General features: G+C 48.8%; 1 protein-coding gene across 1 annotated transcript in view; it reads right to left on the bottom strand.

The window, feature by feature from the left end:
- The window catches only part of TSNAXIP1 (translin associated factor X interacting protein 1), a 69,976-nt gene extending 57,174 nt beyond the window's left edge, over positions 1-12,802 (bottom strand). Inside the window, exon 1 of the mRNA XM_040409122.1 lies at positions 12,759-12,802. Within this exon, the coding sequence (XP_040265056.1) occupies positions 12,759-12,796 (38 nt within the window). The 5' untranslated portion in view covers positions 12,797-12,802. The remainder of the gene's footprint in view (positions 1-12,758) is intronic.
- Positions 12,803-13,034: the final 232 nt, after the last annotated feature.

The raw sequence follows: 13,034 nt of genomic DNA, 5'->3' as shown, positions 1-13,034 counted from the left end.
CATAGGTTTGGGGGACGGGGGATGGTGGACTATTATGTACAGGCCTCTGGCGCATCTCTTACAGGGTGGCGCCTACAGTCGTGGCCTTTGGTGGGGGAAAAAAAAAAAAAAATGAAAAAATTATAATAATGGTATAGATAGGAATGTTGCTTTGCCAGGTCTGTCACGACTACAGACTCCTTATAAAGCCCTGCACGACTGCAGGCATCAGTCTGTCACGACTACAGACCCGCTCTAAAGCCCTGCCACGACTGCAGGCAACAGTCTGTCACGACTACAGACCCGTTATAAAGCCCTGCCACGACTGCAGGCATCAGTCTGTCACGACTACAGACTCCTTATAAAGCCCTGCCACGACTGCAGGCATCAGTCTGTCACGACTAGAGACTCGTTATAAAGTCCTGCCACGACTGCAGGCATCAGTCTGTCACGACTACAGACCCGTTATAAAGCCCTGCCACGACTGCAGGCATCAGTCTGTCACGACTACAGACTCGTTATAAAGTCCTGCCACGACTGCAGGCATCAGTCTGTCACGACTACAGACCCGCTCTAAAGCCCTGCCACGACTGCAGGCACAAATCCGTTACGACTGCAGACTCATTATTAAGACCGGCCACGACTGCAGGCATTAGTCTCATGTCAACAGACTCATGAGGTAATACTACCACGTCTACAGGCGATGGTCCGTTACCGCTACTCTCGATGTAGGGTCCCCTCACGACTATAGGGGCTAGTCGGTCACATCCACAGACTCGGTCGCACTCCCGTTAACTACAGGCACTGGGTGGGCATCTACGGGTAGTTGCGTCACGACTACGCACGTGGGTCAGCCACGGCCTGGGAGGTCAGCCTTCACGGTCACAGGTAGGTCCAGTTGGGCTTCAGTCTCCCAGCGGGTTCCAGTCACAATAACCAGCCCCTAGGTGAGGGGGGGCACTCCTGCACCGGCGCACAATGCCAGGGAGCTGTGCGGCTCCTCACGCGGCACACGGTTCAAACCAGCGGGGGCCGGGGCCCACGGTAAAGGAAGGGCTCCCTCTGATCCGGTGCACATTGCCAGGGAGTGGCGCTGCTCCCCACGCGGTACGAGTGTCCAGCCGGCGGTGGGTCGGCCCTCCCGCACTGGTGCATTCTGCCATTTCCCCACGCGGCTGGGGGGTAAGGCTCCTCATCTTCAAGAAAGTCTGGCACGGGCCGCCGTGCCGTTAGGTAGGCAGGGATCAGGGGAAGGAGTACTAGGCTCGGTCAGGGGGAGCAGATCATAGGCGGTGGCTGGCTTCCTGCTGCCGGCCGTACATAAGGTTCCAAGGGGGTTATTTAGGCACAGGATGTTAGTTAGTCCGTGCAGGTGATCTGCGTTATACCATGCTCTTCATGCTCGTACTCAGAGCTGTGCCCATACGAGAGCTGCTTAAGTGGTTGATAGTGGAAAAAAAAAAAAAAAAAAAAAAAAAAAGTATATATATATATATATATATATATATATATATAAAAAAAAAAAAAAAAAAATAAATAAAAATAATATATACATTTTTGAGTCTCTCACGCATGGCTTCTCCGTGTTAGTTTTACACATACGGATCTGCCATTAGAGTCTCTCACGCATGGCTTCTCCGTTTTAGGTTACACATATGACTCCGCCATTAGTCTCTCACGCATGGCTTCTCCGTTTAGGTTCACACATATGTCTCCGCCATTAGAGTCTCACGCATGGCTTCCCCGTTTTAGGTATGACTCCGCCATCTGAGTCTCTCACGCATGGCTTCTCCGTTTTAGGTTTACACATATGACTCCGCCATCTGAGTCTCTCACGCATGGCTTCTCCGTTTTAGGTTTACACATATGACTCCGCCATTAGAGTCTCTCACGCATGGCTTCCCCGTTTTAGGTTACACATATGACTCTGCCATTAGAGTCTCTCACGCATGGCTTCTCCGTTTTAGGTTACACATATGACTCCGCCATTAGAGTCTCTCACGCATGGCTTCTCAGTGTGAGTTTTACACATACGAGTCCGCCATTAGTCTCTCACGCCTGGCTTCTCCGTTTTAGGTTGGCACATATGACTCCGTCATTAGAATCTCTCACGCCTGGCTTCTCCGTTTTAGGTTGGCACATATGACTCCGCCATTAGAGTCTCTCACGCATGGCTTCTCCGTTTTAGGTTACACATATGACTCCGCCATTAGTCTCTCACGCATGGCTTCTCCGTTTAGGTTCACACATATGTCTCTGCCATTAGAGTCTCACGCATGGCTTCCCCGTTTTAGCTTACACATATGACTCCGCCATCTGAGTCTCTCACGCATGGCTTCTCCGTTTTAGTTTTACACATATGACTCCGCCATTAGAGTCCCTCACGCAGAGCTTCTCCGTTTTAGTTTTACACATATGACTCCGCCATTAGTCTCTCACGCATGGCTTCTCCGCTTTAGGTTTACACACAGGACTCCGCCATTAGAGTCTCTCACGCATGGAGATTTAAAAAAAAAATAATAATAATTTCCTCACCAGGCCCAGCTGCGCTGGGACTAGTCTCCCATCTGTCACGAGGGTATCAAGAGCCACGTCTGACTCCGTTATACCCGGGGTCAGGAAGTCGCAGCGGGTGGCTGCGCGCTCTATATCTAAAGATTATGGTGTTTCTTAGTTATTGTTTTCTGTGTTTGCCTTGCTATCCTTTTTGTCTCTCTCAGGGATCCGTACCTTCTCCTCCTCAGCTGTTTCGTGTCTGCCACTCCCTACCTCCTTATATTCTCCCCTCACACTCCTCTAGTTGCCAGTTATAGAGCTTCCTGCCTGGACATCTATACTGACCCACTGGAGTGGTTAATCCTGGTTGTTGTTCCTGAGTGCTACCCTCCGGATCCCTGTTTGGCTTATTGTTGTCTCCTGTTGTCGCCCACCTGGGAATATATGTTGAGTCTGTGTTGTCTGTCCTCCCCTTGGTGTTTTCCCTTAGAGCTAGTGGTGCGGACTAGTGTTCCCACCGCCCTGTTCACTACCTAGGGCTCAGCTCAGGGAAAGCCAGGGCTTTAGGCACGTGATCGGCGTACGGGTGAGGAACCCGTCTAGGGACGTCAGGGCAGCCAGGTGCCAGCCGCCAGGTGAGTCAGGGGTCACCATCTTCCCTCTCACTTGGGCAGGGCCTTCCTCGTTCCCTCCCTCTGTGTCACGTATGTGATAGCCACGCCGACCGTGATACCATCTCACCATAGCTAAGAGACTGATGGCCAATTCCTTGGCCAGTAATACTCTGAGGGCTTACAATACAGCTTGGCACCTGTTTCAGAGATATGAGAACACCTACCCGGCCGCTGGCCGGGGACCTATCACTCACCTATTGGGCTTTGTCTGGGTTTTTGCCACTCTCAATTAAACCTGTCCTATAGCATTGTTAACTATACATGGCAGGTATTCAGCACCATTGGTGCAGGCTACATCCGGACCTACCGTCACTCTTCTCCGCCTACCCGATCAAAGCGGCGTTGAAGGGTTTGCGCAAAATGTCTGTTGTGAAACGACATGGGCGTCAGCCATTTACCGGTAGCTTGTTCAGGCCGTGACAGGCAAACTGCAGGGGCAAACCGTTCGGGCCACAGGTTAGCGCTCTGGTAGAAACAGCCTTGTACCTGGCCTTCCATGGATTCCTCAGGTCAGGCGAGCTCATGGGCACCAATACGCTGGCTGGGTGCCTGCGGAAAGGTCAGCTCATCCGGCGCGGGTCCATCTATGTCCTCACCTTAGCCTCGTCCAAGACGTCACGGCCGGGGCAACCAGTGGCGGTCAGATACTTTCCCACGGACAGCAGATGGTGTCCGGTGCAGGCCTTGGAGGCTTGGCTGCGTAGTATTTAGTCCAAGCGGCATGTTCTCCCATACTCGAACTAGGCAATGCCCGGCTAACCACCGCGGCCTTTCTTACGTACATTCAGGTTAGTTGACAGGTCCAGGGGTCGGTCCTCGCTGGATCACAGGACATTCCTTCCGCATGGGCGCGGCAGCGGCGGCGTCCATGCATAAGGTGCCAGTACATGTCATCAAACGGTTGGGTCGTCGCAGTTCCGTGTGTTCCATACGTAATATCCCGGATCCTTATACGAAATATCATTGGCTTTCGAGTTTTGGTCTGTAGTTTCTGTTATCAAGTTTTCTAACTCCTATGCATGGTTCTTTTGGCCCCTTTAGGCTACCCTTCGATAAGCAGTTCCGGCATAACTCTGCTGCTTCTAGGTTGGGGGGGTGGAGTATAGGCGTAGGTAGGGGACCCTCTCAGCATGAGCCGATCCGAGCACAAGTGGTAGGCAACTAAGAGTGCCGCATTTGTGTGAGGGGAGGCGGGGCGTTCACTATTTAAACCTGGCCCTCCTCCCCCCACTTGTCGGTTCGAACGATTTCAACCCACCCAGGAGCCCTCCCTTCTTTCAGGTCTCATCATTGGGGTAGCCCCCTTTAGGCTACCCTTCGATAAGCAGTTCCGGCATAACTCTGCTGCTTCTAGGTTGGGGGGGTGGAGTATAGGCTTAGGTAGGGTACCCTCTCAGCATGAGCCGATCCGAGCACAAATAGATAAAATTGTGCTGGGCATAACATTTTCAATAGATGTTCCGCGAAAAACGGAACGGAAACGGAAGACATAAGGATGCATTTCTGTATGTGTTCCGTTTTTTTGCAGACCCATTGACTTGAATGGAGCCACGGAACGTGATTTGCGGGCAATAATAGGACATGACAGTTATGACAGGGTTAATCCTTCTAGATTTGCAGTTTGGCTGGCACATTACAATAAAATTGTTTTGTCGGAGTAATACCCCCATGTTATATCTCGGCAGTAGGTCGCCGGTCCTTCCTCTCACTCAGCCATTACTTACACTGATTTCGCTGTTATTTTTTCCCCCTACACTAGGAAGTTGAAATGTAGAAATCCGTCCACCCCCCCCCCCCCCCATGTCTCCTTTCCACTGACAGATGGATTGTAGGTCACTGACGGATTATTCAAGATTATATCTACAAAGAATAGGTCAGGCTTAAGTCCTCCCAACGCAGTACACGTTTTCAGTGAAACTGAAAATAACGTTTATTGTAATAAAATGTCCTTCGTCCTTCAGCGTCGCTAATTTATAACCTAAGCGCAAGGATGCAAAAGTGACGGTAATGAGGATAACGGTCTAATCGTCCGTGCATCATTTATTAAAAGGGTTAATCCCTAAAGCGATGGTATCAGTGTCATCAGTGAGGGTCCGACCTCTGGGACCCCTACGGATCTTGAGAATCAGGCTTCCTGCGCATTTTTTGCAGTTCGAATGTAGACTCATTCAGCAAATTATACAACATGTCCTATTCTTGTCCGTTTTGTGGGCAATAGGCATATCTACAATGAGGCCTGCGAAAAGTGCGGGATGCACAAGGGCTGCATCCGTATTTCGCGGATCCGTGATTTGCAGACCGAAAAAGGGATACGGTGGTGTGCAGGAGTGCTAGCTTAGGCCTCATGCAGATGACTATATGTATTTTGCGATCCGAAAAAACGCAGATCTGCAAAATATGAAAGACATCCGTGTGAGATCCCTGTTGCATCCATTTTTATTTATTTTTTTGCGGACCCTTTGACTTCAATGGAGTTACAGCATGGATGAAACACGTAGCTTTCGCGTTTTATCCATGAAGAATCCGTGTTTGGTCTGTGTGTCCGTTTTTTGCCCTCCGTGTGTCATCCATATACCACAGACACTGCTCATCTGACAATCAATATCCAGAGCATCTCCTACCAGTGGTCCGTGAAAACCACTGACAGAACACATAAGCCATCCGAGTTGTCCAAGTCGTTTTTCACGGACCCTTAAGCCTCATGCAGACGTCCGTGGAACACGGTCCGTGAGATACCGCACTGGCGTTGCAGGAGCGCACGGCGTCATTGGTTGCTATGACGCCGTGTGCTTCGTGCCGTCGCTGCTGTACAGTGATACTCGTATAGATCATACAAGTGTATTACTGTACTGCGGCGGCACAAAGCGCGCGGCGTCATAGCAACCAATGACGCCGTGCGCTCCTGCAACTCCAGTCCGGTATCTCACGGACCGTGTTCCACGGACGTCTGAATGAGGCTTTAGACTTTCATGGGCGTGTTTGGTCCACATCATGGACTAACGTAGTGCACGTCTCCGTGATTTTTACTCTGATCCACCGTCACCACTGATGTGTGAATAGACATCAATATACAGTATCTCAGAAAACTGAGTACACCCCTCACATTTTTGGAAATATTTTATTCTATCTTTTCGTTAGACAACACTTGAAGATCTGACCCTTGTATGACAGTGTATATATGTTGTGCCCTCAAAATAACTCAACACAGCCATTGATGTCTAAACCACTGGCAAGAAAAGTGAGTACACCCCTAAGTGAGAATGGCCAAATTGTGCCCAATTAGCCATTTTCCCTTCCCGGTGATGTGGGACTACAAGGTCTCAGGTGTCATGTCTCTCACACTCTCTCTTACTGGTCACTGGAAGTTCAACATGGCTCCTCATGGCAAAGAACTCTCTGAGGATCTGGAAAAAAAAAAGAAAGAATGGTTTCTCTACATAAAGATGGCCTAGGCCTGTGATGGCTAACCTCCGGCACTCCATCTGTGGTGAAACTGCGACTCCCAAGATGCACACTTGCTTGGCTGTTCTCAGAACTCCATAGAAATGAATGGAGCATGCTGAGAGTCGTAGTTTCACCACAGCTGGGGTGCCGGAGGTTAGCCATCACTGGTAGGCTATAAGAAGATTGCCAACACCCTGAAACTGATCTAAAGCATGGTGTCCAAGACCGTACAGCGGTTTAACAAGACAGGTTACAATCAGAAAAGGCCAAAGAAGTTGAGTGCACGGGCTGAGCATCATATCCAGAGGTTGTCTTTTCAAAATAGACGTATGAGTGCTGCCAGCATTGCTGCAGAGGTTAAAGCGGTGGGGGGCCGGGGGTCCGCCTGTCAGTGCTCAGACCAGACGCCGCAAACTGCATCAAATTGGTCTGCATGGTTGTCGTCCCAGAAGAAAGCCTCTTCTTAAGATGATGCACAAGAAAGCCCACAAACAGTTTGCTGAAGACAAGCAGACTATGGACATGGATTACTTGAACCATGTCCTCAGGTCTGATGAGACCAATATAAACTTATTTGGTTCAGATGGTGTCAAGCGTGTGTGGCGGCAATCAAGGACAAGTGTGTCTTGTCTACAGTCAAGCATGGTGGTGGAAGTGTCATGGTGGAGGGAGTGTCGCGGTTTGGGGCTGTATGAGTGCTGCCGGCTGTGGGGAGCTACAGTTCATTGAGGAAACCATGAATGCCAACATGTACTGTGACCTACTGAAGCAGAGCATCATTCCCTCCCTTTGGAAACTGGACCACAGGGCAGTATTCCAACATGATAACCCCAAACACACCTTCAAGACGACCACTGCCTTGCTAAAGAAACTGAGGGTAAAGGTGCTGGACTGGCCAAGAATGTCTCCAGACCTAAACCCTATTGAGCATCTGTGGGGCCTCCTCAAACGGTGGAGGAGCGCAAGGTCTCTAACATCCACCAGCTCCATGATGTCATGATCATGGAGGATGGAAGAGGATTCCAGTGGCAACCTGTGAACTCCATGGCCAGTGCTGGAAAATATTGGTGGCCACAATTTGGCCATTTTCACTTAGGGGTGTACTCACTTTTGTTGCCAGTAGTTTAGACATCAATGGCTGTGTGTTGAGTTATTTTGAGGGCACACCATATATACACTGTTATACAAGCCGTACACTGACTACTGTACATTGTATCAGATCTTCAGGGTTGTCCCATAAAAAGATAGAATAAAATATTAACAAAAATGTGAGGGGTGTATTCAGTTTTGTAAGATACTGTATATATAACCCCAACTCCTTGTACACATGTTGGCAGCACGGCACAATACTACTACATGTGAACCAGTGAGCTCCCTCTAGTGGTAGCTAGTATGATATCATTTATTTAAAGAGGACCCAACACCTATCTTGACTTGTCTGTTTTAGTAACTACTTGCACCCCCCATGTAATAACAATTCTGGAGCATCTATTCATCTATATTATGAGCCTATGTTGTACTACTCCTCCATTATTCCAACTAGAAGTTGATGAATAAATTGACAGCCCTCTACAATAGAGGTCCAACTGGGTGTTACCAGTTTTGGGGTGTGAGCACAGTCTGACACTGGCAGCAGTGATTGGACACTGTCAGACTGCTCAGGGACACCCCCCCCCCCCCCAAGCTGGTGGCAACCCGATGGACCTTTATTGTAAATCATTCATGTATTCCTACTAGAAATAATAGAGAAATGTCACATAAAATTATGTGACTAGATGCTGTCAGGAGAGGTGAGAGGTCCTCTTTAATTACAGGTCAATTGGCTTCCTAGAAATCTGTCCTAATGTCGGCCTCGTGGGGGACCGAGCTGAGGGCCGACACCTGCTGCACCAGGTCTTCGTTACTGCTCTGCATATGCGGAGGATTTGTAGCGTTTTAGAATAAAGGGAGCTCTGACGCCTATAAAAATTTACGAAAAAATTTATCATAATTAATTAATCCCCTTGGAGATGCATGACATAAATGTACACCATGGATTGCCTTGCCTGAGGCTACATGACGTACTCTCACATCTGGAGGATTGCATGGGCTGTAATCAACGGTGGAGAATGGCCGAGGTCGGCTTTAGCCCTTTAGTTGCTGCTGTCAATACTGACTGAGAAATCTAAGGAGTCTGATAAAGGGAGGGCTCCTTCCGCCCATCGCCGCCCCATGACACGATCACAATGGCAGCTTGGCACCAAACAAGAGCCTCAGGTCTGCCATAGGCATCTGCAGGCGATACGCTGAGAGGCAATGATGCTTTGGAATACTAGGCATTCAACTGGTGGTAGCTTAGGATCCTTCCACTCCGCTTTCCCCCTGCGCGTCTTCCATAGGCCCCGGAAAAGCGCCCACCATATATGTTAAATGTAACATCAGGCGACATCCCAGGATTCAGTTAATCCTCAAGACAAAAACCTTGGATGGACATCTGTCTATAGAAAAGCTGAGTGACAACCACTGCGGCCACCATTACAGCTCCCGACACCTGACTAGTCATCTGGCCGAAGGTGGCATGATTGACGAGCCTGGAATCTGGTGCCAGCTCTCTCGGGAAGAAAAGTGCGGCACCTCAAGGCATGACTACAGTCCAAATGGTGCAAGCCTAGAATGCGGTTCTACAGCAGGTTGGTGGTGATTTAGAGCAGGTTCTAGGCACTTCGGATGCTTCAACTGAAGTCAATTCGCATAAAACTTTGTTTTAATACAGTACGAAGCGGGCGCTCCATACAGTATTAGAATGTATTGGCTCCAATGAGCCGTACAGTATTATAATGTATTGGCTCCGATGAGCAAGACTTCGTGTAATAACTTCGGAAATTAATTTGTAAAAAAACCTTTGTATTGAACTCGGGTTTGGTTCCAAGTGTTACCTTGGAATCGAACCTGAGTTCGATACAAAGGTTTTTTACAGTAGAAATAATTTTTCAAAGTTATTACACAAAGTTTCGCGAGACTTTGTGAAGTAATAACTTCGGCTCATCGGAGCCAATACATTCTAAGGCCTCTTTCAGATTGGCGTTGCGGGAAAATGTGCGGGTACGTTGCGGAAACATGCACGATTTTTCCGCGCGAGTGCAAAACATTGTAATGCGTTTTGCACGCGCGTGAGAAAAATTGCACATGTTTGGTACCCAAACCCGAACTTCTTCACAGAAGTTCGGGCTTGGGATCGGTGTTCTGTAGATTGTATTATTTTCCCTTATAACATGGTTATAAGGGAAAATAATAGCATTCTGAATACAGAATGCATAGTACAATAGCGCTGGAGGGGTTAAAAAAAAAAAAATAATAATTTAACTCACCTTAATCCACTTGGTCGCGCAGCCGGCATCTCCTTCTGTCTTCATCTTAGCTGTGTGCAGGAAAAGGACCTGTGGTGACGTCACTCCGGTCATCACATGGTCCGTCACATGATCTTTTACCATAGTGACGGACCATGTGATGACCGGAGTGACGTCACCACAGGTCCTTTTCCTGTACACAGCTAAGATGAAGACAGAAGGAGATGCCGGCTGCGCGATCAAGTGGATTAAGGTGAGTTAAATTTTTTTTTTTTTTTTTTTTTAACCCCTCCAGCGCTATTTTACTATGCATTCTGTATTCAGAATGCTATTATTTTCCCTTATAACCATGTTATAAGGGAAAATAATAATGATCGGGTCTCCATCCCGATCGTCTCCTAGCAACCGTGCGTGAAAATCGCACCGCATCCGCACTTGCTTGCGGATGCTTGCGATTTTCACGCAGCCCCATTCACTTCTATAGGGCCTGCGTTGCGTGAAAAACGCACAAAATAGAGCATGCTGGGATTTTCACGCAACGCACAAGTGATGCGTGAAAATCACCGCTCATGTGAACAGCCCCATAGAAATGAATGGGTCGGGATTCAGTGCGGGTGCAATGCGTTCAACTTGCGCATCCCATCCGCGTGGAATACTCGCCCGTGTGAAAGGGGCCTAATACTTTACAAAGTTTTATGCAAATCGACTTCGGATGAAGCATCCGAAGTCGATTCACTCATCCCTAGTAGTGTCACATCTCCACTATGGTAATTCGGTAGCTTGTGCCGGCAGAGGAGCAGACCACTGGAGTTACTGAATCTGGCATAGCCGCAAACCACCGGATCCCCATTGACTATAATGGAATCCCGACCGGAGCAGTCTACCGGATATCCTTATCGGTGATGTGAATGTAGCCTTATTCCCATCTCAGACAATGGGGGCATATCACTAAAATATGCCCCCATTGTCTGATAGTTGTGTGTCCTAGAGGTGAGACCTGCACCTATCTTGTAAATGCAGACGAAAACTAAGCCGGCAAAGTGGTAGCCAGACCACCACCAAGCGTTCCTACTGGCCTGCCGAAAATTGCTGAGCGCTGACGCGCTCTGCTATTTTCGGAAGCCCCATATAAATGAATGGGAGCACACCACGCTTGCTCGACCACCTCAGCGGCCCCATATGAATGAATGGAGGGCGGCCCCGCATGCGCGGTGCGCCCTTTGGCACTTTCCGAGCTCCGTTCTAAGTACAAGTGCCGATCCAAGAGGTGGGACCCGCACCTATCAGACATTGGGGGCACATCCTACCAATATGGCCCCAATGTCCAAGATGGGAATAACCCTTTAAGCCATATTCTTATCAGTTTGATAAGAATTGAGCTATAATAAATGTTTATGAGGTCAGGAGATCAGAGATAAGAGATACACATGAGCCATCATGACAGATGACAGAATCCAAAGAAAACAAAAAGTGAGACTGATTTTTAACCCCTGTTTGTCAGAAATGGTTGAACATTTTTAGTAAAGACCAATGACTTTGCCGCTGCATCCATGAATAGATATGCTCGCCTATCTCCGGTCCCATAGGACTGAAGGAAATGGCACCCTGCATGTGTGACCACCGCTTACTACAAACAGGGGAACACAGGGCCCCCATTCTCATGATCGGCAGAGGCCCCAGAGGTCAGACGACTGCCAGACACATCCTCTACGCTGTAGACGGGGGGGATAAGTTGTAATGAGACATCCCCTTTAGGCCTCATGCACACGAACGCATTTTCATTCTGTGTCCGTTCCGTTTTTTTTGCATTCATTTCAATGTGTCTGCAAAAAAAATGCCGTGGACCGGAAGATCTGGTGTGCCCTCCGGAAATGCGGATGCAGAGAACACATAGTGTGCTCTCCGCATCCATTCTGTCCCCATAGAGAATGAATGGGTCCGCACCCGCTCCGCAATTTGCGAAAAACGGATGCGGACGTGTGAATGGAGCCTAAGGCCTCGTTCATATTTACATGTCCATTTCGTGTCTGTGAAAAAAAAAAAATCAGTCCGTGTTACATCCGTGAAGATCTCCACGTTTGGTCTATGTGTCCGTTTTTTTATCCTCCGTGTGTCATCCGTAATCCATGGATTCTCAGCTAAATATGAATTTCAAAAGCATCTCCTATCAGTGGACAGTGGAAAACGGACACAAAATGGATGCAACACGTGTTTGGCCGGCGTCATGGACCAAAGTAGCGCGCGTCTCCGTGATTTTTTCACTGACCCATGGTCAATAACAAAAATGCTGACATGTGAACAGACACATTACAATATCCGCGAAAAGCACGTCCGTGAAAAATGGAAACGTGAACGAGGCCTAAGGGAGTTTCTGGCCCTGCTGTTTCTACGACTCCCATAGTCTTCAGTGCATGTCTCCTACATATTATAATATGGGGGGGGGGCTCCAATATTTTGCCTAGGGGCCCGCACAACCTTGATATGGCCCTGAGGCTTTGTCACGATAGATCTGCGGTGATGGCAGTGCCATGGAGGGAAACACAAGTGCCACATGATGCCCAGAAGAATAGTAAACCTAGCACCAGAACGTATAATAGTAAACGTATAAAAATACAAATAGTAAACTGATAAACAATAATAAAACATCTCATACAAATAGTAATATATACAGACAGTAAACATAGATAAAGCAATAATAACTATTATTCTGAATACAGGGCAGTTCTCTCAGTCCGAGCCCCCTCACACCTCAGCCAGACACACAGACCCAGGTGACCCCATAGGCGGTACCGGACCCGCCACAGCCGTTCACACACATGCAGCCAGCACATGGCGGTACCTGGCCCGCGGCAGCACCGTCACCCCGCCCGGCTCCATGGCTCCACCGAGTGTACCGCCTGTTACCTGGCAACCGAGGACGCGCTAAGTGGGCGGAGCTTGGAACTGCAGCTAGGAGCACGTGGTGGGCGGGGCTGTGTCGTCACCGCACTGCCGGCCTCATGCCCCCATAACAGTGCTAACTACAATGTCTCCTTGATAGTGACACCCTCGGCGCCCCTGTTCCCTGGTTTCCAGCATTCATGACTCCAGTGATGACAGCAGGGACTGGTGTTTG

Source organism: Bufo bufo, chromosome 10 (assembly GCF_905171765.1).
Source record: "Bufo bufo chromosome 10, aBufBuf1.1, whole genome shotgun sequence".
Lineage (NCBI taxonomy): Eukaryota > Metazoa > Chordata > Amphibia > Anura > Bufonidae > Bufo > Bufo bufo.
Note: the sequence above shows the minus strand (reverse complement) of the source record. Positions and strands in the feature narration are given on the sequence as shown.